This window comes from Gopherus flavomarginatus, chromosome 1, assembly GCF_025201925.1.
Source record: "Gopherus flavomarginatus isolate rGopFla2 chromosome 1, rGopFla2.mat.asm, whole genome shotgun sequence".
In the NCBI taxonomy this organism is placed as follows: Eukaryota; Metazoa; Chordata; order Testudines; family Testudinidae; genus Gopherus; species Gopherus flavomarginatus.
Genome location: NC_066617.1, coordinates 41,616,047 through 41,643,754, shown reverse-complemented (window position 1 = coordinate 41,643,754; position 27,708 = coordinate 41,616,047). Strand labels below are relative to the sequence as shown.

The 27,708-nt window shown below is 39.1% G+C and overlaps 1 protein-coding gene across 4 annotated transcripts; it reads left to right on the top strand.

Moving 5' to 3' along the window:
• The first annotated feature begins 1,060 nt into the window (after positions 1 to 1,060).
• Positions 1,061 to 27,708, top strand: TUBGCP6 (tubulin gamma complex associated protein 6). 4 transcript variants are annotated; one of them, XM_050936018.1, is made up of 26 exons: positions 1,061 to 1,170; positions 2,803 to 3,625; positions 5,339 to 5,502; positions 6,841 to 7,051; positions 7,609 to 7,782; positions 8,502 to 8,623; positions 9,202 to 9,277; positions 10,534 to 10,643; positions 12,646 to 12,737; positions 12,835 to 12,974; positions 13,880 to 14,029; positions 14,687 to 14,768; positions 14,860 to 14,948; positions 15,436 to 15,551; positions 16,541 to 16,679; positions 16,775 to 16,891; positions 17,116 to 18,523; positions 19,059 to 19,114; positions 19,199 to 19,382; positions 19,651 to 19,819; positions 20,756 to 20,897; positions 22,417 to 22,611; positions 22,959 to 23,091; positions 23,527 to 23,740; positions 24,909 to 25,108; positions 27,229 to 27,708. In XM_050936018.1, exons 2-26 carry the CDS (start codon positions 2,879 to 2,881, stop codon positions 27,318 to 27,320), a joined length of 5,322 nt encoding a protein of 1,773 aa, XP_050791975.1. In that variant the 5' UTR covers positions 1,061 to 1,170; positions 2,803 to 2,878; the 3' UTR covers positions 27,321 to 27,708. The 4 variants fall into 4 exon arrangements, with proteins under 4 accessions (XP_050791975.1, XP_050791973.1, XP_050791974.1 ...); XM_050936016.1 differs by lacking the exon at positions 1,061 to 1,170 and adding an exon at positions 1,956 to 2,055; XM_050936017.1 differs by lacking the exon at positions 1,061 to 1,170 and having other exon boundaries at positions 2,656 to 3,625.

The window sequence follows — 27,708 nt, the reverse complement described above, 5'->3', positions numbered from 1 at the left end:
ATCTGGAGTCTTGCCAACTGTTTAATTGCACAAACCCAAACATCCTTACCTTGCCTTCTACCATGCCCCTTCCCTGAGGCCACGGCCCTGCCCCATTCCTTCTCCAAGGCCCCGCCACCCACTCACTTCATCACATCACTCGCTGTCCCCCACCCACACTCCCTTTCACTGGGCAGGGGGTTGGGTGCGGAAGGGAGAGTGGGCTCTGGCCTGGGGCTGAGGGGTATGGCATGTGGGAGGGGACTCCAGGCTGAGCCTGGGGCAGAGTGTTGGGTGCAGGATGGGGTGTGGGCTCTGGGAAGGAGTTTGGATGTGGGACAGGGCTTAGGAGTGGGCAGGGGGTTGGGGTGCAGGAGGGGGTGAGAGGTGCAGGCTCTGTCTCGGCGACGCTTACCTCAGGCAGCTTCTGGAAACGACTGGCATGTCCGGCACCTAGAGTCAGGGGCGGCTAGAGGGCTCTATGTGCTGCCCCTGCTTGCAGGCACCGCCCCCGCAGCTCCCATTGGCTGTGGTTCCTGGCCAATGGGATCTGCGGAGTTGGCACTCAGGGTGGAGGCAGCACACATAGACCCCCTGGCCACCTTTGTGTCTAAAAGGCAGAGGGACATGCTGGTTGCTTCTGGGAGCCATGCAGAGCCAGGGCAGGTAAGAAGCCTGCCTTAATCCCGCTGTGTTTAGGATTGGATTTTTAGTGGCCTGTTAAAATCTCCCAGATTGGTTTCAGTAGCCACCAGGAGTTCGATTCTGATTGTGGGAGGCTCCTGGTCAATCTGGGAGAGTTGGCAACCCTACTGAGCTGCCTGCATCGATTGCCCCATACAGAACCTTCTCCCCCACACTTGGATCCTGCCAGGCTGAGCCTGTCTACCCACACCTGGCGCAGAGGGGCAGGACCCTGTGGTGTTTCTGGGGCAAGCCCGGTGCTTGCACTGTGTCAGGGTTGGGTGTAGCCTCTGTGTCTGTGCAGGTGCTGCAGTACTCCCCACTGCCGTGCTAGAGTAGCGTTGCCTGGTGTACAGTTTTCGACGGGAAAGTCTGGTTAGCACTGCTGACTGGACACTAAGTCCGGTTATCTTCAGTAACCAGCCTCTGCCATTTGGGGCAGGGGAAGAGTAGCAGCTGCTGGAGCCTGGAGGAGCACTGAGGAACGGCTCCCTCCAGTGGGGAGAGGTACCGGCAGCTCCCCCTCCTCTACCCTTCCCCACTCACACATCCCCCCGCCCCCGTTGTGCCCCAGACACCCATTTACCCCTGCAGGCCCGATCACCTGGTGGGAGCAGGGAGGTGGAGAGAGCAGTGAGTGGGGGAGGTGCAGGGCCTCAAGAGAAAGAGCAAGGGGGGAGCGTGGTGCTCAGTGCCTGGTTTTCACGCCTTAGAAAGTAGGCCACCCTGTGCTAGAGCCGTCACATTTATTTACTGACAAATAAAATTTGCAGAATCCTGCAGAATTATAAAATAGTGTGTGCAGATTGTTTGTTTCTTTATTTGGGTGCAGAATTCCCTCTGGAGTAGGGTAACCGGATAGCAACGGTGAAAAAATGGGACGGGAGTGGGGGGGTAACAGGCGCCTCTATAAGAAAAAGTCCCAAAAAACGGGCCTGTCCCTATAAAACGGGACATCTGTTCACCCTACTGCGGAGCAAACAACAGGCGCAAAAAGAAACCACCTAAGCCCAACACGTGGCTTTATGCGCCTCTTCCCGAGCTGCCCCGTAACCCGCCTCAATACACCCGCTGTGGGAGCCCCTCCCCCTCTGCCATGCCATCCCATCCCCCCCGGGAGCCCCCCCCTTCTGTGATCCTCTCCCGCCCCACAGCAGTCCCAGGCCCCGCCCTGTGCCCCCGCCCGCGAGCTGGGTGCCCTGCTCCCGCCTTCCCCCAGCCCCGCCTGCCAGGCCCCGTCGCTCTCCCGTGACGTGCCAATGGCGCCGCCGCCGCCGCGCTCTGCAGCTGGAGGGCGGGACGCGCGGCCGGTGGCTGCTCTCGAGCTGGCGCGGCCGGTGGGGCCGCGGGAGCTAGCGGCCCTGAGAGGCGCCTGGGGCTGTTCAGCGCGGGGTAGAGGCTGGGGGGTCTACCCCTGGGCACTGGGTGAGTGTGGCCTTGCTCGCCCGGGACAGGTTACAGTCACTACCTGTTTTGAAGGGGACGTGGACTGGTGCTCATCTTTTGGTGGGAGCAATGGGGACAGGGTGGACTAGGCACTGATGTTTTTACCTGTGTGTGCGCGCCCCTGGCGACAGGGTGGACTAGGCACTGCCCCTACTTTTAGCAGCTCTTGACTACGTTCCCTGTCTACCCTAGTGGTCAAATTATTATTATCACCAGAATAATTTTGATCTCACGCTGTTTTTACGCTGTATTGTTTGAACTCATAGTATAAATATAGCTGAAAGTTATTTTTGTTAATCAAGTTGTTAGTGGGAAATAGCCTGAAAAAAGTTAGTATTGACAAGACACTTTCATGTGTTAGTGCTTGACAGCGAAACACTCCTCTCCAATGGTAACCTGTGTTCATTCAGGTACCACGTAACCTGTGTTCATTCATGTACCACGGCAGGCTTTTTCTCTATGGTGTAACTTATCCTTTAAAAAAAAGTGTGAGATCAAAATTAGGGTTTATATACATTATATATATATATAATGAAACAGAGGTTATGATGTAGTAGTTTGGTTTGGTTTCATCTGTAACACTGCACATATTGAGCTAACTATATTTTAAATTTAAGTACATTAACACTTACAGAGGTTCTATGTGTGTAATTAGTCACTAATGTCTCTTTTTTTTTTCTTTGTATTTTCCAGGTTTTGAAATGGAATCAAAGATCAAACATACAGTTGTATTTGCAATGAATTGACTTTATCACTCATTTGTGTTGAAATGGAGAGTATTACACAGCTGTTTAGTGACTTGTGTGAAGCACACATGACAGGTTTGTCATGGAAGGTCCACCTGGGCAGACAGAAGATCAGCAAGAAAAGGGCTAAGCAAAAACTAAAAAGGGTTGCATATAATGCCCTGTTCATGAATCTTTTTCAGGAGGAGGCACGTAACGTGCAGTCAAACATTTCCAGACTTCCAGTGAAAAACAAAATTTTAATGCTGTCTTTCAACTTGAGAGTTGGTGGAATGGGCGCTCAAGCAGATAGGCTGGAGAAACTCGTGGAGGAACTGGAAACATCTGATTGCTTACCATTTACAGAAATTAATTCTATTCTGGATCTTCTAGTACAACTTGTAGGAACTGGTCCTCCTCAACTTCTTTCACAAAAAAAGGACTATTTTCTGAACAACAAGTATGTTGGGAGAAATGTTAAATATCAGGGTTATGATTATTATGATGTGAGTGTATTTGAAGCTGATATACAGACTTTAATTACAAATGAAGAGTATCAGTTTAATGACACAATTCAAAAGACAGTTCAGATAATGGAAGCTGCACCTGGCACAGGACTTCCTGCCATCAGATTATTTTCACAGAACTACCCTGTTGGTGACAAGTTTGAGAAGGAAACACGTGTCTCACTTTTTGGTGCTCTTGTCCATAGCCGTACATATGACATGGACATCAGGTTGGATCTGCCACCGGTCCCTGACAGTGCGGATTTGTCTGGACTTGCGATTAAAGTATGATGTCTTTATTTTCACTATACTTATTATTTTACTTCAGAGTATATACATACTTCCAATATGCCTTTTTGAACCTTTTTTTTTTTTTAATAGCCATTGCTTGTAGTAGTATCAATATTACAAAGGTGTGGATTAAAACATTTGCATACATCTTTCCCTGCTCGTAATATTTAATTTACATGTGAGCATCCCTCTGTACATATCTGTTCTAGTGTCCATTTTATGATCATTTTGCTGTCAAAGTCTACTTGTATATAAAATAGTAGTTTAAGCTTTTTTAATTGGAGCTCTTGAGATGGATTGTTGCAGCTCCCCTCCCCCACACACACACTAAGCATAGATTCTCTTTATTGCTATTGTTTTTCTCTTTATCCTGTATTTTAATATAGCACTGATAGGCACTGCAGAAGAAGCTAGATTAACAAATTTGTTTTTTTTTTTTTTTCCCCTGTGGATGAGTATCTTTTGCTTTTTCTGTTTTTAATCTTTCTTTTTTCCTTTTGTTTTATTGTTGCCCCTGTAATTTTCCCATTTAACAGAGGCGGCTACGTGCTACTTCGGGTGAAGTTGGTCCATTCGCAGTTTCTTTTGCCTAGGCAGTGTATGCTTTTGCTACTGAGTGAAGTTTGGTGGGAGCAGAGGCATGGGCTAGCACAATGGAGGGAGCTGCAGGAAGCGGCGTGGGCTGCAGGGACGTGCTGGCCGCCGCTTCTCGCAGCTCCCATTGGTCGAGAACAGCGAACTGCGGGCACTGGGAGCTGCGGGCAGCCATGCAAATGTAAACAAACTGCCTCGTGGCCCACCAGTGGATTACCCTGGAGGAGCCACAGGTTGCTTACCACTGGGCTAGCAGGTTGCTGTCTGAATCTGCAGCCCTATGCACAGGAGTTTCAGATTCAGCTTTCATTAGGGTTTACGATGGGAACATGGAAGGAAGGCTGGTATGCTTAAAGGAGCTGCATGCCACTTTACCTGTAGCTGTGAGTGCACATTGTAGTTGAAGGGGTGAGTCAGATCCTGGGTCAAGGAAGCAACCCTTTTTCTTTACATGCCTGTACCCCTTCTCTCAGCTTGGAAAACACTGTGTTAAACGTTCTTAGGAGCAACTTGCATCCATTCAACTTGACCTGTTACACAGACTTGAGGTATTACACTGCACATCAAGCTCCCAACAAAGTCAGTGGGAGTTCCATGATTGGGATGTTTAGAGGCCTTGATCCTGCAAACACGTGCCTGATTTTATGCACATGAGTAGTCCCAGTGAAAACAATGGAACTGGTCATAGACACTTTAATCACATGTGTAAGAATTTGTAGGGTCAGGGCCTAAGTCACTTATTTTGTGAAAAAGAAAAACTGAACAGATATATTGTTCTGGAGCATTATGTATTATTTGACATCTAGTTTTTGAACTGATGTTATATTCAGAGTAAAATATTTCTACTTCTGGTACTAACAAATTGTTAATATCTTAGTTTGATTATTCCACTGGCTACAAAAAAAAAAGTTGTCAGAAATTGAAGTGGATTTTATTGTTTTTGTTACAAATAACAAAGTTTCAGTTTGTATAAATAATAAAGCCCAAGTGCTTAAAATGAGCATCTTTGATTAATTGTTAAATTGAGGCCAACAATTAAATGGGATTAGCATAATTTTCTTCAATAAATGTTGCATATATGTGTAAAGTTTGAACTCTCATGGTTATTTACAGGTTCCTCAAAGTATAGATCAATCAGAAGATGAGGGATTCCAATCAGCATCCAATCTGACTCCTGATTCTCAATCGGAACCCAGCATGACTCCAGACATAGACCTCTGGGATGCCGTACTTACTTATGGACCCAGCAAACGAAGATGCTGGGAAAGAATTGGATGGTATGTGTCTGATGTTAAGATGCAAAATAATTGCATGCTTTTGTATGGTTTGTATGTATTTTAGTTGGAAGTGACCTTACTTAGAACAAACGAACAAACAAAGGAATATACCATCTGATTTGGAACATGGAGTTCAATATCTTGAGGCTCAGAAGCTTATTTTTTTTCCCACCGAGCTATGTTTTTGCTGGTTGACAGTGTAGTGCTCTATGGCATTTTTCAAGGGGCGTCACAGTTTTCCCTGCTGCCATTTAGATTTTGAGTTTTTAGTGGCATGAACTGTGTGTGGGTAGTGGGTGCTACCATAATAGAAATCAATAACACTTTAGGTAGAGGGAGTATTTCTCATTTTATGATCAGCTATTCTTGTTCTAAGGTGGGGGAGGGGATTTGCATATGTTAATACAAGTACTTGGAGCTTATAGGATCCCTTTTCCTCTTCAAAGCAATTAACAAACATCAACCACAAGTTAAATAAATATTGTCCGCATTTTGCTGATTGGGGGAAACTGACAACAGTTCATCTTAATTAATTAGCCTCTTAGAGCTGGTTGGGCAACTCCCACCTTTTCATGTTCTCTGTATGTATATATATCTCCTCACTATATGTTCGATTCTATGCGTCCGATGAAGTGGGCTGTAGCCCACAAAAGCTTATGCTCAAATAAATTTGTTAGTCTATAAGGTGCCACAAGTACTCCTGTTCTTTTTATAATTAAGTTTTTACTGGAAGCTGTGTGTAATATATGAACAGTATTTTGTATGTTTTGGTTCTGTGTTTAGATTTCAGGTTCTTTTATGCAGGGACATGCCTTTCTGTTTGTTTTGTAAATTCTCTAGAGCACATCTGATACTGTAAAAATTATCATAATTAAGAATGAGTTGGTAGTGGGGAGATTTTTAGGTTGTAGTTCAGAATTAGCTCTTGGCAGTTGCCTAGCGTTTTTAACAATTGTGCTGCAGAACTTCACTTACTATTTTAACAAACATTATTGTAACTTCATCAGTTAATTTGTATAGGCAATTTTGTGTAAGCAGTGGTGGTCTCCTTCCCATCCTCTTTGGGAACCCAACCTGGTCTTTTCACTCTTCCTGTCAGGAGCTGGTGCAGACAGGATCTTGAGGTCAAATACATCTATCACTTTCTTCAAGAATGCTATTTCGTGCATGCTTTTGACAGTTATCCACACAGCCTCCTTATGCAAAGGATGCATTGCAGATAATCCACTGGGGTAAAACATTTTAATGACTGTGTAAAGTTCTGAAATGTCTTTATTTTAAAGGAAAGCAGTTGATTTATTCTTGGCTTCTGTTGTTTTTATATTTTTTCTGACACAGCCCACCTGGTAAAAAAGAGGAACCATATCTTACTGAAGCTGGAAGAGAGGCTTTTGACAAATTTTATAGGCTTCGAGAAGGGGAATTAGAACTATTTAGTAATACCATTCTCCAGCTTCCACAGCTTGTGCTAATGAAAGAATTTGAACTGGTTAAAGATGTTTTGAATGTCCTTATTGGTGTGGTATCTGCTACATTTTCGCTTAATCAGGTATGAAAAACTTTCTAAGAATGATCATGTTCAGTCACAACAGATTTCATCATTTTTGGTAGAGATTTTTGCAAGAGAAATAGATTTTTTTTTTGCATTTGAGTTTTGTGACTCTTATTAGTATAACTTAAAATAATCAGATACCTCTTTTTTACTGCAGTTTAAATGTCCAAAAAAAGTCCTCATAGATCTGCACAAGAAAATGTGTGAGGAAGTAAATTAATGGATTCCATGAATGCATTAAAGTGATGAAAATAATGTATAGAGAACTGTTTGGTTAAAAGATTAAGTAACAAGAATTTTTATATGCACTTTAAAATAATTATGATTTTAATTTTCCTTCTAAAATTGTGCTACCTTTTTATATCTGTTTATCTTTTTGTCTTAGGTATTTAACTCCAGTCACCATAATATTTAAACTGTAAATCTGTGTGCCTTTGTTTTATGAGGGGGTTTGTTTTCAGGCAGTTGGGGGTGAGGTTGTGTAATTACTTTGCACTGAATATATAGTTCTGAAATAACTAAGTGGTACTCTCTCTCTTTCTGTACTATTCCAGGCTGCTCAGACATTTGTGATAAAGCAGGGGATATATGTATCTGGAACATCACCGGAGAGCATGAACAATCTCCTGTCAGAAGTTGCTGAATATGGAACATATTACACACGATTAAGTCGCTTCTCTCTTCAGCCAGTTTTAGACTCCTTGTACAACAAAGGACTTGTATTTCAGGTAATATACTTGAATGGTGCTAGCCTGCTCTATAGTGTGTTTATTCTTCCTGTAGAGGAATGATCTTGACATGCTGTTTTATTGGAAAGTAAAGAGTGACTGTTTCTCCGGTTCTGCAGTATTGCTAAATATTTGTATAGTAAATATATTAAAAATATAGCTCTTTTTTGTAAATGTAAATGCACTTCACAGTGTCAAAAAAATAAAATGAGTGAAACAGTCCACTTTAATACCTTTTATTAGATTGTCAGTTTGAAGTGGCTTACTGCTTCCTTGCAGATATTAGTTCTCCAAATGTGACTTGGATTAAGCAATGTGCTGAATCTTCTGTGCATGGTGAAGTGTAATTAATTTTGTTGCTGTCAAGTATTATTTTTTAACCAGAGGTCAAAGGAAATCTTCTTTGTTTGTAATACCCTATTACAACTATGAAAAAAAAATTACCCAATTTTGATGCATTCTCTTTTAAAATACTCAGTGTAATTTACTTGTACATATGCATGAAAAGGAAAAAATTCTATTATCTTTCAAATACACATCTTTTCTTGTCTTGCCATTGAAACTGGACTTTTTTTTTTTTTTTTTTTTTTAAAGATAACATGCCCAGTTAGAATGCAGGAAATGTGTGTTCATGTTGTTGTACTGTAATCAGTGTGAATGTAAACTGAGCACTAACAGTTTTAACAGCAGGGTGTTGTCAATGTTTTTTCTTCTATTAGGCATTCACAAGTGGATTGAGGAAATACCTTCAGTATTATCGAGCATGTGTTTTGTCAACACCTCCCACTTTAAGCCTTCTAACAATCAGTTTTCTCTTCAGAAAATTAGGACGACAGTTAAGGTAATATTATAATATTAAAGCATTGTAGCACTGAAAAAATGAAATCCAGTCCCTTCTTTATGAACACTAAAAATACACTACTAGAGAAGCCTTCTTATTCAGTCTTTGGTGTTCACTTCATAATATTTTCACAGAAAAAATTCTTTAAATTCCAGAGGCTGGTGGTAGCTATGTAGTATTATTACTCTTACAGAGTCTTTTTCATCGGTAGATCTCAAAGCACTTTACAAATAAGCTCCTATTGTATAGCCCCACTTTTTACAGATGGGGAAATTGTGGCACAAGGAGGTGAAGTGAGTATGGATATACAAGGACTGATAAACTAGATAACTTTAGTATAAATAGACCTAGAGTCCTGGCCAAATTCCAGCTAGAGTCACAGTCTGCTTATCTAAATATTTTCTATAGCTTGAACTGGAGAAATGTTCTCCACCTCCCCTCCCTACACCTGTTATAGTTTGATGCTGCAGAATGATAGCCTCATGCCACCCAAGTGTGGCACATTTCATTGATCACTGTAAATGCCCTGGGATACTTCTGTCTGAAAGATGCTACATAAATGTAATTTTTTTGTTTAGGTATTTAGCTGAGCTCTGTGGCATAGGAACAACTGTATTGGGGATCAGCAGAGGTGCTGGTGCTTCATTTCCTACGGTGATTATTGATCTTTTTTGGAAAACTTTTGTTTTAGTGTTAATATATCAGCTTCAAATACAATTGAGCAGGTTTTTTTAAATGCTCAGTGTTGACCTCTGCTCCCAATGAAGTCAATGGGAGTTTTAGCAAAGAACACTATAAGATCAGTGCTGAATGCTGTTGAAAATTCCACGTAAGTGTTGCATTAAATGAGAGAGAATTCAAATACTGATTATAAATTGTTAAATTAATCTTGGATGTCCATCACTGTTCTGTAAGTGGGTATACAATAAAAGCACTTTTATAATATAACATATACAATTTTAAATATTTTTCTATTGTATTAACAAAATAATCCAAGCATTAAAACCAATGCTCAACAGAAGACAGCCTGCTACAATCCTTCCTGTTTAGTTTTGCCCCTCTGAAAAGCTTCAGTGAATAGATAAAACCTGAAGGTGAACATACAGGCTCAGTGAGACCAAAGGGGAAATGTGAACTTCAGCGTCTATGGTTTTCCAATGAGAATGCCCTAGTGATTTCAATGGATGAGGTAAAGCTCAAAAAACATGGACCCTCAGATATTCAGGACCCAAATTAAAGCCTTTTGTTAGAGTTCAAAATCAAGCCCTTGAATTGTCCCTGGATACTGGTTAGAGGGTAGTGCAGTCTATGGAGCACTGGTGTAATATGCGCTATGCTTGAAACTCTGCTATGTACGTGGGCTGTTTACACTATCTAAGTTTCTATGGTAAAGATGTACATAGAGTATTGCCGAAATTCAGTATATAGAGGTGGTAAATGCAGGGACAGTAGTGGTAAGGTGTACATCTAGTAGGTAAGATTGCAATCTCGTGTTCAAGTAAAGCTGAGAGAAGTACTCATGTCTACATTAAAGCAGCAAAGAATCCTGTGGCACCTTATAGACTAACAGATGTTTTGAAGTATGAGCTTTCGTGGGTGAATACTCACTTCGTCAGATGCATGGCTACAGTTGTTATCTGGGTATCAGGATCCAATTCAGGATCCAAAAAGAATCCTGAAGATTCCAACAAAGCTTTGTCAGTCGAAGGGGCATATGTCATCTCTACCATTTCCTCTGGTTGTTATTGACCCATCCCACCAATATCATTTCAGTTTTATCCAGACTGAGCCATGACCAAATTGTCTCTGTCTAATAAATGGATGTAAAGATGTGTATATTATTAATCTTTTTTTTTAGTAGTAGTACAATGGATTTTACTGTTTTGAAATTTAGCTGTTTATCATTTCAGGGAGTAAGATTGCTTTCATACCTGTACAAAGAGGCTCTCAATAACTGTAGTAATGAACATTACCCAGTTCTTCTGTCATTGTTAAAAACCAGCTGTGAACCATATACCAGGTGGGTTGCAGACTGTTTGTTTTATAATTGTGCTTAGCAGTGGCTCTAATAATAACCTACTGGTTTTCCATTTGGACATTTTTAATGTAATAACCACTCTGAAAAAGTGGATAACTAGACTGGTTTAGTTTATATAGGGCAGACCATTAGCTTGAAGATTTTCAGAGTGGATGTGAATTATTTTCAGTGATTTAAGGTGTGGTTCGGCTCTGAAAAGTGACTGCAAAAATGGCATTGTGTGGTTCCATATTTGCTTCCCAGTGACTTTGTATCAAAACTTTTTTTTTTTTTAAACAAATAAAAGGATATTTTTTTCCTAACTGCCAACCCAGCAAATTCACTCAGGGATCTGAGACTCAACCAGGGTTCAGTTTCTTTCCTTCTCATACATCACCACCAGTAATAAAGATCTTGCAGCTGATATTTAATCTCACACACAACCAGGAGAGATCCCACCTCACTCTCATGGCTCTTCAGTGTTAACAGGAGTTCAAAAGTAGTAAAAACGTCTTTTATATCACTAACATAAGCATAGCTGTTGAGTAAGAAGATGTTATCTTTAATAGAGTCCCTTGGATGTAATCAATATCCACACAATTTTGGAAATTGCTTACCTACTTCTATAGAGATGCTAAGGAGTATATAAAATATTATACATTTTTAGGAACTACAATAAGTATAATAAAATTAAACAGGACAAAACAAACCCATCAAGATATTCTAAACTGAAAACTCCTACCACTGCCACCCTTTCTGTATGTTCAGTTTCCCAGTCAAAGTTTGGCCCTCAGACCTTCTCAGCTGTAAAGCCGTTGAAATACTTAATTATGGCTTCAGTTCTGCAACTTATACATTGGCAGACTGATGGATCGTCACTGTGTGTATTGCAGGATTTGGACAATAAAGTTATAAGTACATGCATAAAAATTTGCAGGATTAAGGCCTAAATATGTTTGTAACAAGTCACTATGAGAACATCAATTGTTTAAGCAATAATGGTTGCCATAGAGGTCATTTCCTGCCAGCTAATGGCTGTCTTGAGGATGTTAACCCAGTCATTAATTCATTAACTTCCAGGAAATGTACAACCTGGAAGTTGTTGTTGCGATTATAAATCATAAAAATATAAGGATATTAATACACAAAAGACCTTATTTTTAATTAGGTTAAAGTTGAACTGTGGTTGCTATGGATACATTTTTCTGTTTACAGTACCAGTCTGTTCCTAGGCATTAGACCTCTACAGTAACCAGTAGAAAAGAAGGACTGGGCTGATGCTGCTATGGGACCCTGAGTCTCAGTATCTGTAACTTACAATAATTTTGTTTCCTCTGTACATACTGGGAGGGTAACCTTTGCATCACACTGGGGTCAAGAGAGTGTTATCATAAATATATGAAAAAAAGGAATATTTTATCGCAAAATAGTAGTTCACGTTTCTCCAGATATATCAAAAGCTGCTCAAGCTCAATGGAAAAATTGTCTGAATTTGTGTCCTGGAGTTCTATAGCCTCTCTTTTCCTTCTAAACAAGTTGCATCTAATTAAAATTCTTTCTTCCTATCCCCTTCCCCATAAAATGTATTCTGTCATTATGAGAGTGCAAAGGTTTTTATATATGTCCAGATCAGTAAAAAAAGATTGTTACTCGAATTAGAATGATTTTAAACTAAATGTTTGCAGTTAAGATTATCTGAAAAAGATGCTTGTTATGCCAAAATGAGGTTTTATATTTTTGGGGAGTTAACTATTGATGTAATTATGCTTAACTTTTATATTTATCCTCAACATGACTTAAAGATTTACCTTTTACTCATCACTTTTTGACGAATCTGTTGCTGATTTAATATTTGCGGTATGTACTTGCACTCACACGTGCATACATACAGATTGAGATGTATATGTCAAAGAAAATCATCTGTTGTGTGTATTGGTTCAAAATAAATAATTTTAAAAAGGAAAGAGGGACTTAACTCTGTTGTATAATAATCTTCATTTTTTAGGTTTATCTATGATTGGGTGTACAGTGGTGTATTCAGGGATGTTTATGGTGAATTCATGATTCAAGTGAATGAGGATTATCTTAGCTTCAGAGGTACAGTACGTATATGTAGAACTTTTAGTTTTTTCAGTTTGCATTCTTGTTATCTTTATTAAATACAATATACTTTGATCTTGTATTTGATCTATAGATAAACATTACTGGACTCATGGATATATTTTGATTTCAAAAGAAGTAGAAGACTGTGTCCCTGTGTTTCTGAAGCATATAGCCAATGATGTGTACATTTGTGGGAAAACCATAAACTTACTGAAATTGTGTTGTCCCAGGGCAAGTACTTGCTTGGTTCTTTCACATTGCGCTACAAAAACAAATTATTAACATATGTTGACTAGCTCTGTGGCAAATAAATGTGTACTTTTATTGATTAGTGGCCCTGTCAAGAATGGATGTTGAAGAATGTTATTTAGCTCTTTACAGTCAAGTATTTGTGACCTCAGTATTCCAGTGTAACCCAGATGTTGATATCAAATTGACAAACTATGAATGTGCAGAAGCAAGTTTAAAGTACCTTTTATACAACTTTAGGTTTCATATTTTCCTTTGTGTAAACCCTGAATGTTTTAGGCCTCCAAGCTAATGTTCTCGAACACCCAGACAATATTGACCAAACGAGAGGGCCTCCTTTCCCTAAAGAGCTGAGTTTAGCCAATCTGGAGATCATACCTTCTCCCCTCATTATTTTGGCTTTTTTTGCTGCACCCTTATTCAGACACACTGTAATAGTTCCACTGTACACATTTTTTGCAAAACAGATCTATTTGTTGTAGGAAGAATGCTTGAAATAATAAATTTAAAGTTCACTTTAATTTACACTTAGATCTTTTCATCTGATTTCTAAGATCTTGTCTTTATGTACCTTGCAGGTTTCAGTCACAAGGTATAGAAACATGATCCTGTTATATCAGTTCCATTTTAATATCTGGATGTTCTTGTTGTACCTAAAGGCAAGCAGTGGCCGTTATTGGACACATAATGCTATAAGCTATTCATGAATGTAATATGATTAAAAATAGATATTTAAACATCTGCAGAATGGCTCAGAACAAGACTCCTCATAGGAAGTATCTCAAACAGTTAATATATGCTATGCAATCATAAAGCCTGATTAGTCATTTAAAATTCGCAGACTTTTTTCCCCGCTATTTAACTGTGTAATATTTCTTATTTTGTAGCATTACATATGCTGGTCAGATATCCCTGTTCCTCGGATTTCTGTTATTTTTTCCCTTGAGGAGCTGAAAGAGATTGAGAGAGACTGTGCGGTATATGTCGGTAGAATGGAAAGAATCGCCCGTTACAGTTCTATTAGCAAGGAAGAAAAGGTAAATGAGTATTAAAGAAGAATGAATTTTATATTATTAGCATATTTAAAGAGAGCTCAGATTCCTAATTTTATTGTATAAGTAAAAGTACTGACATGACTATAGTCTTCCTGTGGTGGTCTGCTTGCTTACTATTGCTATCTCGGGGGTAGGGGGGGGAGAGGGAGGAAGAGAACCTAACATAATTATTTCCTTCTTTTTGTTTAACTGGCATGCCATTATTGTTGACATTTTCATGATTTTTGGAAATAGTTTTGGAGGATGTTTCACCAGGAGTTTGTTGCATTTGCTTTAATCTATTAGGGAAAGGTAATCAAGACCCAACTAGTACACTATCAGAGTCTAACTTGTTTATTAACTAATCAGATTGTTCCATTTGTCAAGTTTTTAATAATTTGCATGGATAATTGTTTTAGTAGAACTTCATTACTATGAACAGATCATTGTGTTAATAAATTTTAGTATAACCTTAGATTTTACATTCAGTGATTTGTCTAATTAAGTGTCCCATTTATTAAGTGGCTATAAATCCTGGAAGCCAGCTACCTTAGGACATTATTGCTATGTATACTTGGAATGAAATTGTACACTTTAAATTGCAACGCTATCTCTTCATGTTTGAAAAACATAATGAAACTATATATATTTATCTCCTAGGATTTGCGTATGGAGATTGCGAAACAGGAGTTGATTGTTCATGCTCGAGAAACAGCTAGTAAAGTACTAAAAGCCATTAATGGTAAGTTTCAGTGAAGTTTTCATCTAATGATTTTTTGTTTTTGTTTTTTCAATATGTTTTTGTAAAGTGACTATTTTCAATTTAAATACAGATCAGCAAATATCAGAAAGAATGACTTTGGATGCAAGGAAACGGGAACAGTTTCAGAAATTAAAAGAACAGTTTGCAAAAGATCAAGAGGTATTTCTGTGGTGTGATAGCATTGAGAATTACATTATTTACTAAAGGAAAAACAAAGAGAAATTCCAGTTTTACAGTGAAACATCAATTATAATGAAATCTAATCTTAGGAACGACCAATTATACAAACGATTTTGCCTGATGGGAGGGAAAAATAATGTAATAGTGATTTCTGTGAAGAAAAAGGCAACAACCCTTCACATTCTGATGTTTTCAGTGCATTGGAAATCACCTTGCAGTGGTTTGAAGGAGAAGACTAATGTAGTGGACCATACTTCAGTTTATGCACCGTACCAACTGTAATTTTGAAATGTTCAATTTTATGACCTCCTCAATCACCAATTAGTTTATAAAATAAGGGATCTGCTGCACATTCTGAAATCACCTAATGATATACAGTTTAAAAAACTCTTTAAAATGTGTACATCTATCTGACTGGGTTGGTGTTGTGAGTGATTTTTTTAAAGAGTTCTGAATGTTTATGTAGCGTCGACTTACGATGAAACAGGAAGAGATTGATGATGATTTCAGCTATGCCCGAGAGCTCAGGGAGAGAGAGAAAAGACTGAAAGCCTTAGAAGAAGAACTGGAAAAAAAGGCAAGGTAATGTATTAAACAATATTTGTGGTTAGTCTTCCTAAGGTTTCAGATCACATTTTCCTGTAAGGTCTGGCTTTAAAAAACAAAAAATTGCTCTTCATTTTGGCATCCTAGCAATGCTCTAGAGAACAGACAGTCTACACCTATGACATCCAGATTTGTTTTTTGTCATAATCATGGCTTTAGGGAAAAACTTAAACAACAAAATTTGTGATCAAAAGCTGCCCCCACAGCAAAAGAATCGGATGTGTCAGAGCAGATTAAAAATCGGTATATGGGAATTAACAGACCTTTTTTTGTTTTACTGCTAATGTTAAATGTGGGTTATGATACTTTCCTCTGAGTCTACATGGACCCCGATCTTACTTCAGTGGGGCTCTACTTGGGCCTAAGGTCCACCCAAGTGGGTCTGATTGCATGGTCAGAGCCACAGTTTATACATTGGTGAATGCTATTTGGTTTTTTTGGATCCAGCGGGGATCCTGAGCCGCCCAAGTTTTAGTCAGGGGTATATAGTACAAGTCATGGACAAGTCAAGGGCTGTGAATTTTTGTTTACTGCCTGTGACCTGTCCATGACGTTTACTAAAAATACCTGTGACTAAAACGTAGCCTTAATTATAATTGATGTAAGTTCTGCATAGTAATTATAGCTATTACAAGCTTTGACATTGCTCATCAAGATATACAGCTAATTGTAATTTGTCTTTGTTTTCTATCATACATTTAAGCACATCTGTTATGAAAAATTAGTGTCTCAATAACATGGTTCTACAAAAACTTACTGACAAAAAAAATACCATCCTCTTTTCATTACATTTTCTCAACTGGATTCTGTACTGTGGATGAAACCTCTGGTTTTTAATTTTAAATATATATAGTCAGAGATCTATCATTTTCTTGCTCTTCTACACCAGCATATGGTTTCAATATACAGAGTGCAAGATGACGCAAGTGGAGTGTCTGTAATATAGTATCTTTACTATCCTTCAGGCAAGAATTAATTGACCATTATAGCAAACTTTCTGATGATGCAGCCCGTAGGGAGCAAAGAGCTTTATGGAAAATCCAGCGGCACAAACTGGAAACAGCCCGTCTCAACTTTCTATTAGAAGATCAAAAACACATTGAGGTATCTTCTACATTTTTATAAGAAATATATCATTTGTAGCATTTTAACATTTCATACATTTAAAAGCTCTTTGGTTTTGCTATTTTGATTTTTAGGAGATGCTTGAAAAACTTCCTGATGGGAAGTATAGGAGGAAATTAGACATTATTCCGCATAAGCAGTGCCAAATAGTCTCAATTATGGATGCTGTTGTAGAAGAATCAAGCTCTCAGGTTGGTTTATTTTCTGACAGAAGCACTGCATGACAATTCCAAGTTTCCTAATGTGAGTTTTGTAAATCTGTGATCACTAAACAGAAGAGTCACCATGGCAGAAATGTGAATGAGTATTACAGTATTATGGTGCTGGGAATAAAAGTGGGGACTGGAAATAAAATCTTGTTCTGGAAAAATAGTTTAAATATGGCTGAAGAATGCAATAATTATTTATATTTTAGGTGTCTACTGTGGAACCTGTGCATTCTGACAATAATGTTGTCAGAGGTGATTCTGAATCTGGACTGAAGAGTGTTACTTCTGCTGATAAACCATTGGCTTTGCCCCAGTCAGTAAATACTCACATTAATCAACATTCTGAGCCTGCTGCAGCAGGAACTGAATCCCAGCTGCTAAGTACAGAACAAACATGGGATCCATCGCAGAGTGCTAATTCTCTTCCTGAATCCAGTCTAAATATTGAGGATTTCCTACCAGAATCACGGGAAGAACAACTTGCTGCCATTGGCTCTTTACTAGATGAAGGATCTTTACTAGATGAAGCATTTCAAAATATTAGCTCAAAACTTCCTGAAACTACTCAAATCAGTGAAAGTCAGCCTCTTTTGATAGGAGCATTGCAAGGAGAAGGCAATACACAGTTACATCAGCAAAGTGAATATGATTTTAATACAATTCTCAGGCCAGCTGCTGTTTCACAAGAACATGGCAAAGTTGGAGAAAATGTGTTTATGGAGAGTAGGAGACCTCAGTGGAATATTCATGGACATGTATCCAATGCCAACATTAATGTAGGGGAATATGTGCCTCATGAAGAGACTTCCCAGTCACATTCAAATCCATATGGACATTCTTCAGATTCGCACATAAAGATTGGGGAATATACCTCTGAAGTTGAATCTAGTCGGCCACACTGGAATATTCATGGGCATGTTTCTACAGCTCATATTAACATTGGGGAATATACGTCAGAGGTAGAGCCCTCAAGGCCCAGATGGAATATTCATGGACATGCCTCAGAAGCTAATATTAAGATTGGCGAATATGTGTCAAACATAGAACCTACAAAGCCTCGGTGGAACATCCATGGTCATGCATCTGATGCCAATATCAAGATTGGGGATAATGTGTCTGAGGTTGTACCGTCTAGACCTCGGTGGAGCATCCATGGCCATGCATCTGATGCCAATATCAAGATTGGGCAAAATGTGTCTGAGGTTGTAACATCTAGACCTCGCTGGAATATCCATGGACATGCTTCTCAATCACACATTAAAATGGGAGAGCTAGTTTCAGATAGTGAGCTTTCAAAACCTCGTTGGAGCCCTTTTGGCCATGCATCTCAGTCAAACATTGAAATAGGGAAGTGGTCTCCATCCACAGAAAGTGATCCGATACCTCATAATAAAACCATCTCTGGTCACTCATCAGACTCTACAGTTCAGACATTTCTGTACAATGGAAAATTTTCTCCCACTGATGAAAGTAAAAGAGACGATAAATCATCAGACGGCAAGGAAGAGGTCTTACCCCAATCACAGTCCTCAGACAGTGTTCCAGTCCTTTCAGATTCTAATATTGAAGGTGAAAAGCAAGGAAACATGACAGAAGAGAGAGAGAAACAAGAAGGTTAGAATAAGACAATCAAACTATATTCAATTGGTCAGTAATTTTTTAGGACCTTATCAAAATTGCCATCAAGTGTGTTTGTTCTATGTGGATACTTATGAGTTAATTCATTGAGTATATGGCTAAACACTATTAGAATTTTTAGGTGAGAATTTGCATCTGGTCTGGTCTCCTGCATGAAAAGGGTGAAATATATGTTAAAATTTTCCACTGGTTTGAAACTTTGCAGACCAGTTATAATTCTAATGTGTTTTAAATAGCTACCTTGCGCTCTGAAATTAAAGAATGTTCTGACAGTACTTTAAATATATTAATGCTAATAGTGTCACTGTGTAATATATACAGGCATGTGAACCTAAAGTTCCCTGTTTTTCAAGTGCATTGTAATGGTGGTTTTGTTACAGATTTTTGCATGCTTTTGGAATTATGATCAGGTTTGAGATATGATCCAGTGACTATAGGCAGTAAGCTGTATTTCGTATGTTCATGAGTTTTGGTTTTTTTTCTGATACTGTTTCAGTTTGTGTTATTACAGTAATTGCAAAAGATGTCTGCAAAGATCTCCCTCTGGAGCTTCCTCAGAGTTCACAGGTAAGGAACACATCATTTGTGCATGGGATTTATGAGATGTTCGGCTCTGAGAGAAGGTGTTAGTTATTGTCTGCATTCTCTTAGACAGAGAAACCTGAAAAATCGATGGCACTGACTGTTACACCTCAAGAAACTTTACTTTCTGAGGCTTGTGCTTCTGAGACTAAAGAGAAGGAAGATGATACCTGGAAGAAAGAACAAGCTTATCTGAAAGCCTTATCAGACCAGTATTGCCTTGAAAAATACCAGGACAGCTATGATTTAATGTGTGAGTAGAGCTCTTGAAATGGTAGTTCAGCAAGAAGATGTGATGGTCTTGAGTGAGAAATCAGGTGTTTAGCATAAGGAAAAGTTCTTAGATGATTTTTATTGTCAAAATTATTAAGTACAGTAGCAAAACTATTTTTCTTTGCATAAAAATCTGAAATCTACTGTAGCATGTTTTGATTTTTCTAATCTGGAATGACTTTCAGGAGATTAATTGAAATAGCTTAAGTATAACATTTTACAATTTTTATATGTATTCTTCAATTTAGCGGAATTGCCAGTTTCCCATCTCTTGCATCATGTGATACCCAGGTCATACACTTTCCCAGTGGATCCTTTGGTACAGTCAGCAACAGATGAAACAGCTGTACAACTAAGTGAGCTTTTATCTCTGCCAGTGCTGATGAAACACTCTATTACTGCTCCACTAGTGTCCCAGTAAGTATTAATTAGGAATAACAAATCCACTTTTATTAATTCAGTTATTTTTTTTTCCTCTGGTCATTTTTCCCTTGAGACAGAGCTGGACGAAAATCTACTTACTACTTTTTAGAGTGCTGTTCCACACACGTGTACACATGCATGCCATGTGCCTGAGTCTGGAAGTTCTTCAAAGCAGTGTCCATTGACTCTCATGTGCACATTAGCTTCCCTCATGTTCCCGACCAAGGGTATAATAGGCGGCACGAGTTGATGCTGCTCCAGTTCCTTCTTAATGCTGCATGGCTTTGGTTGGAGTTGTGTCCTTCAGTGTATAACCTGTAAACTAAATTTGTTGTGAATAGTTTTTATATCTAGTTTAGTAAGTATAGGGTATAGGATAATTTCCTCCCATCCCTGCCTTTGGGGAAAGTCCTCCCTGGTCTCCGGACTATCCCCAGAGTTCCAGGATTCAAGAATTGAATCTCCTGCCCTCTCTTCTTCTCTGTTAGTGACTAGCATCAAAGGTGCCTGTATTGCCTGGGTGAAGTACACACCTCTCCAAAGATACAGACATGACACTTTTGCTTAACCAGTCTGGATCCCACCAGATGAAAGCTTCATAAAGAGAGGTTACTGCTAATATTTTTCCTATAGTCCATGTAGTGTCACTAAAGCCCTTTATATATAGCCAATCTTCAGATATGCTGGCAATTCCAATCAAACTATAGTTCTCAGTAGTGGTAGTTCTGGCTCATTTTAGTTCTGGCTCATTCTGGATACTATCTGTATATAAGTTTTCTCTCATTTTCTTTTGTGCATGTGAATGTCATGCAAGCTTGTACATCATGCTAAGTATTGAAATGTTAATTTGATAGTAATATCCATGACTGCATTTTAATAGTAAGGAAAGAATTGTTCTTAAGAGTGATTATCAGTTCATGTTTCTATTAGTGTTTCCCTTGTGAACAAAGCAATAGTCGATTACTACTTTGTGGAACTGAACATAGAGAAGCATTTTGAAGCCCTACGACATTTTTTATTAATGGAAGATGGAGAGTTTGCTCAGTCGCTTAGTGACCTACTATTTGAGAAGGTATTTGTGCTGGCTTGTTTTATAACTCTGGTATTTGGTCATTTGCAATAGACATGATGTCTGTGAACCTCTAATATCTCATAAAGTGATATTAAGGACTGTTCCCAGTGTTGACATGTGTTGGGTTATTTTTAAGCTACCTGAGTAAGGGTTGTAGAGAGTTGTGGGTTAAAATCCTATCTGCTATTTTTCCCCTTATCCATTTTGTACCCCTTTGTGCCACGGCAGCAAATTCTGTAGCAAAGAGGCCCTGCTGAGGCCTTAATGACCATGAGTCGAAATGCACCCTCTCTTAGGGATACATGAGGCCCAAGAAACTCTGTAAGAGCAATATATTTTGCTGATATTCTCCCTGAGGAATAGAGTGATGGGATTTGGCGGACTGCAAAGGAGGCTAGGGGGTCTGACCTCTAAACTCAGCAGAAATTGGAGATCTTCCGGGAAGAGAACCTCCAGTCCTCTGAAAGGCTAGACTGTTTGCGCTATTGCTCTGGCCCCTGCTGGGAGGACACTGTTGCCACTGGTTGAGTCCCACCACTCCCCTCCATCACCCTGCAGAGGCCTGTGCTGTGAAAAGTTGGTCTACATTCCCACTTCAAAAATCCTACAGTGCACTGTTGAAGGAGAATTAGGGAGGGGAATGTTGGACTCCTCTGCAGAGGTGGCACTTGTATGCCTCATTTCTGTGTCCCTGGGTGAGGTCCACCTGAGTAAGGTCACAGGAAGGATGGTCTGGGCTTATGTCTGGCTATCAGGGCGTGCATGGGCACAGGATAGTTAAAACACCAGCTCTGTAGAAGCTGAGCGCATTTTGGTCACGGTCGAGAAAAGCACTTAAACACATGCTTAACTTTGAGCATATGTGAGAAGTCCTGCTGAAGTCAGTGGGACTGCTTGTGCTTAAATGTTTTGGATCTGAGTCTTATGCTCAGTACTGTCATTTTAATAGTTGCAGGGGGATCAGGATAACATAAATGAAATGTTTAGAACAACATGATCTTTTTTTGTTCTTTATTCATTTTGAGACCTGACACCTGCAATTCTGATTTTGCTATGTACTTCTATTTATATTTTCCATAACAGCAGTTAAGGCTTTATATTTATATTTTGAAAAGTGAATTAGCAAGTTCTTATTTGGATTTTCAACAAATATATTAATTTCATTAGTAAATATATGTCAGAAAGCACATTAAAGTTGCTTTAAAGTTCTAAAGGTGAAAATTGAGAGGTTTATTTCACAGTATTAATTTTGATTCTGTCACATTAATTTGTTAATTAGGTTGTTCTGATGATGATCATCATGGTACTGAGCCAGAAGACTAAGTGTAAAAATTTCAAAAGCAGTCAAGTCCCATTTTCAAAAATGAATAAAACACTTGTACCTAAGCTACTTTTGAAAATGGGACTTAGGATCCTAGATCACTTAAGTGCTTTTGAAAAATTTACCTTAAAGCAAGAACATAACTTGTATGTCTCTAAAAATTATATGTGTAATGAATTTAGATTTCTTTTTTTCAAGCTTGGTTCAGGGCAAACTCCAGGTGAACTTCTGAATCCACTGGTTCTCAATTCTATCTTAAATAAAGCATTACAATATAGCCTTCACGGAGACACCCAGCTTGCGTCCAATCTTTCTTTTGCACTCAAGTACCTTCCAGAAATGTTCAAACCCAATGCTCCTGATGCTCTGAACTGCTTGGAGCTACGGTACAAGGTAAGAAAGCATGTAGAAAAGATTATTGGCAAGTTATACTTTCCTCTTATACCATGATCATGTGAGCATCCATGCTTCCATGTTTCTTTGATGTGTAATAACTGATGATTTACTACCTCCCAGAAGAAAAGAGTCAAGAAATTAGGCTAGTCTAAATGAATTCATAGGGTTCGCTCATCCTGGTCATTCTATGATGCCATTTATAATTTCATTCAATTATGTTTCAGCAGCCTGTAGTACCTGTGACTGACAGGGCTGTGAAATATTCTGAAACGATCAAATATGACATGGACAGGCACGTTAATGACACTTGGTTTTTTATATATATATATTATATATGTTTTTAGGTTGATTGGCCTCTGAACATTGTCATTACTGAGAGCTGCATGAATAAATACAACAAGATCTTCTCCTTTTTGCTGCAGTTGAAGCACATGGTGTGGACTCTCAGGGATATTTGGTTCCACTTAAAACGTACTGGTAAGATAAATTAGTAAAGGTACTACATAAAAACGTGTTTAGCTCCATATGCCAAACAATAGATTGTAAACATACCATTTAAAACGGGTACTTTGGTTCTTAAAATCAAAATGTATTCAAAGAAACTTGTTTGGAATTTGAGACGGATTTCTTCTGATAGTTTTGTCCAACCATGATTTTTATGGGAACAGTCTCTACGGCAGAGGGGGGCAAACTACGGCCCGCAGGCCATATCTGGCTTGCAGGACCCTTCCCTCTGACCTCCGAGCTCCTGCCAGGGAGTAGGATCAGGACAGGCTTGCGGAGGAGCCAGCCCAACTCCCCAGCAGCACAGTGAGTGGGGTGGAGGCTAGCCTCTGGCCCCTCCCTCACAGTCACTGTTCCCCCAATGCCTGGGCAGTGTCAACAATAATATCTTTCTGTTTTTATTTTCAGCATTAGTGAGTCCTGCATCAAATTCTGTTCAATTTCGACAGCTCCAGCTATATAAACATGAAATGCAGCACTTTGTTAAAGTTATTCAAGGTTACATTGCTAACCAAATATTGCATGTAACATGGTGTGAATTTGGAAACAAACTGTCTTCTGTAGGAAACCTGGAAGAAATTCACAGAACACATGCAGAATACCTCAACAAGGCAATTTTCAGGTATGCAAAGCAGAGAAACACCTCAAGGAAAAACAATGAAGTCAACTGAGCTGTTTCAGTTTACACCAGCAGAGGATTTGTAAATATGGTATAGCACACACACACAGTCTGTGTGTGTATATGTATATGTATATGTATATGTATACACATAAAATTATTTCAACAAACAGACAAAGTAGTAATTATAGCCCCCAAAAATTGTAAAAACTTTGCATAGGTACAACAGAAGCACCCAGAATATTAGTGCTGTGATGAAAGGGAAGTTCATGATTTGTAGTTAATACCTACTGCTTAGGGAAATGAGTGTTGTCTGTCTGAATAAGTAGTATGTACTTATCCAAATTCAAAGATTGCACCAGGGCTCTCTCTATAAATTGTTTATATTTTGAATACCTATGCAGAGTAGTTAATTTCAGGCTGCAGGACCATACCCTGGCAGAGCAGTTGTCATCTGATCACAGACGTTGTCTCTGAAAAAAGACCACCACTAGGGTTCATGAGTAGTGGAAGTAGTACTACTTGCTTTAAGAATAAGAGGCTGTTAACACTTTGAGCCTCATACACTACAGTTGTTACTAACACCGAACTGTAGAGGCCCTGAGATGTTGTGATAGAGAGCAAAGAGAAGAGGAATAGGATAAGAAGAATGGGCTTGAGAGGTAAGTAGATATGGGAGTGGTAGGGTAAGAAAGGAAGGAATATAGAGAAAAAGAAGAGGTCAGGAATGACCAAGGAGGAAGAGAAGAGGGTGAACAGGAGGAGTCAAAAGTGTGTGTCCTGCTAGAAGTGGCATCTCTTGTTAGTTACAGACAAGAACAGGTGCATCCAGAAAAGCCAGTTCAGGCAGTGGGAAGTGGCAGAAATGACGACGGATGCCAAATTAGCTGGGCAAAGTTAAGAAGAACTAGAGCATTACACTTAAAATTTAATCCCACCAACATAAAAATAAAGGGCTGAGCTCTTCATATGTAAATGTCAGCAACCTTGAAAAGGAGGTAAACTATACTGGGCTCAAGTGTTACATAAATTCACTCCTGTATGGTCCCATATTTTGTTTTGTTTTGAAATGATTAAAGAGGGAACCCCAAGAATTCTCTCTGCCTTCTAACTGCTCAAATAAACAATAGCTTTTTAAAAAACTAAAGTCTGTTTTGTTTTTTTTCCCTAGAGGACTATTGACTGAAAAGGCCATCCCCGTGATGAACATTATTCACAGCATCTTCAGTCTCATTTTGAAGTTCCGCAGCCAGTTAATCTCTCAGTCATGGAACATTGATGCTGGCAAGCAAATGGCTGTTCATCCCAACTTTGGTTTGATGCAACAATCTTATAATACTTTCAAATATTACTCTCACTTCTTATTCAAAGGTAGGAACTCAGATATGTTATTGGGCTAATTTATATTGCCTCAATCAACTGACACCTGAAAAAACCATCAGTTCTTGCAGTTGTCTTGCAGTTGCAGTTGTACAACCTAAAAGCAGGAGAAAGTGTATATTGAACTCATTTTGCTTAGTGCTTTACTTCTGGGAAAGCTAATCTCTCCACATGCACTAATGTAAAGCATCAGAAGTCTGACTTTCTTGGCATGTGTCCCATAGCTGACAATAAGTATCACATGTGGTGGCTTACGGGGAGTAAATCCTTGGTAAATAATTGCTTCTTAGCCTGATATATGCTTAAATTTACCATTTATCTCCAGTGTAGTCCTTGAAACCATATGGCAGAGAAAAATATCTAAAATGGCAACACAAAAAAACTCCTTTGAACTGTATTTCACATCTCCTGATCAGACACATACTACATCTTACTGTGAGATTGAATTTCCTGGCTCCTGCAAGGGGTTAAGCGACTAAGGCCCACAGTCTGCTCACCTACTGCAAGAAGTAGTAAAATTTAGTTCTGCAGACAAGAACTTTGCCGCTGTGCAGATTTCTTGCCACGTAGTTCATGTTCTTTTTCACGATAGAATTCCTCGTGGCTGTCACCTCAGCTTGCAGGGTCGGCAAGTTAGAGAGACCCTACCTAATTTTCTACATTTCCCAAATAATACTGCTCTTACAGACCCTTCCTGTATTTCTACCAAAAATAAATTCACCTTTTCATGTGAATACAAGCAGCTTCTCACTTTCCTTTGTTAGCAGCCCCAATATCCAAAGAAAGTGCCACTTTTTCCTTTAAATATCAGTCATTAGATGCTGTGTCCATCAGATTGTATCCTTCAGAAAATGAGATGCCCTTTTTATCCATTAAGAGTGTCAAAAAGTGGTGTCACAGGACAGAAAACAACAAAAGCAAATATTTCAGGATGAGTTAGAATGGCTGCTTCCAAAGCCTCTGGGAGGTCAAAACACTTCTGGGAGGCATCTAAGCCATTCCTATGAGATCTATGGTTGCTTCATGAACAGAGATCAGTAGAGCCTCTTGTAAGGAAATATGCAGAGTGACCTGGTCCTTTGCACTCCCCCGTATTAATCACCACAAAACAGATGTGTACTTACACATGTCCCTGTAATCTACAAGATTCTGTCTCTCACAAAGAATGTGATCCAAAGCTGGTGGACAGTCTCCTGTTGATTTGAGTGGGCTTTGAATCAGGCTCTAATCTTGTATATTGTAAACCTTTCCTTCTTCCTTGCATGCTGTTACTGCTTGCAAATCCCCCTTGGTGTCTGAGATGTTTATGAAGCCAGGGCAATTTTTCTTTCTTTGATTTAAGCCCATACATTGGAAAGATCCTTTCTTTGTTGTTAATGATGGTTAGCATTAGTAAGTTTATTATTCAATTTATAGTTAAGATTTGCAATCATCCCAGGTGTTTATCTGATGGTCCCTTCTGAAACAGTGGTCTTGGCATAAGAAAACTAGCAGAGCTGCTTTCTTTTAAAGAGGTCAGGCATCTCAGTAATGCCTGCCCACTGGTTAATATGATGTTATGGCAGTGGTTCGCAAACTTTTGTACTAGTGATCCCTTTCACACAGCAAGCCTCTGAGTGTGACTTCCCCTTATAAATTAAGAACATTTATTGTATATTTAACACCATTATAAATACTGGAGGCAAAGTGGGGTTTGGGGTGGAGGCTGACAGCTCGCAACCCCCCCATGTAATAACCTCACGACCTCTTAAGGGGTCCTGACCCCCAGTTTGAGAACCCCTGTGTTAAGGGAACCTAAAATTGTCCTTTTTAAAATAGTTTGGATAAAGTGTACTTGTAATTAGAAGAATAAAATTCCATTTATATGCACACTGTCTAGGATTGACGTTTCTGTTCCTTGCCTTGCATCTGATTTGTTGTACAGACAGTTAATGAGAGCACTTTGCAATTCCAGAAATAGGCAGGGGCTCTTTTATACAGTTTTAATGATTTGTTTCTGTCTACTCAGACATCTGCAATAGGCTTTTTCCATGATAGTATTGGTACAGTTAATGAACAGATTGACTTGTTAGAGATTTAAATTAAGATTTGTGTGTTTCCTTTTCCTACAGTGGTAACCAAACTTGTAAATAGGGGATACCAACCTCACCTGGAGGACTTCCTGCTGCGAATCAACTTTAATAACTACTACAAAGATAACTGAGCTCTAGTATACTGTAAGGAATACTGGTAGCATGGTAAAGAAAATACCGCTACAGCTTTATGCTTATTCTTAATGGAAATTGATGCTAATAACAGAGGCTTATCTTAAGAAGTAATCCATTGTTCAAAACAACTTTGAAGGGTGAAACCATAGCACTTAGAAAATGATGCCATTTAGAATCTGTACAAATCACCACTTCATCAGCACACTGCGAATTGATCCTGTCATTACAGATACAACAAAGAATGGGGCTTAGTGTTAACATGGGAAAGGACATGCATGTAAATTGGTTAATGTATAGGATACATTTTTCCTTTCAGTGTTGTGAATTCATGTTCAATGTAAATACATGTTTGTGAAATAAATAAAAAGATACCTTTTAAAACTT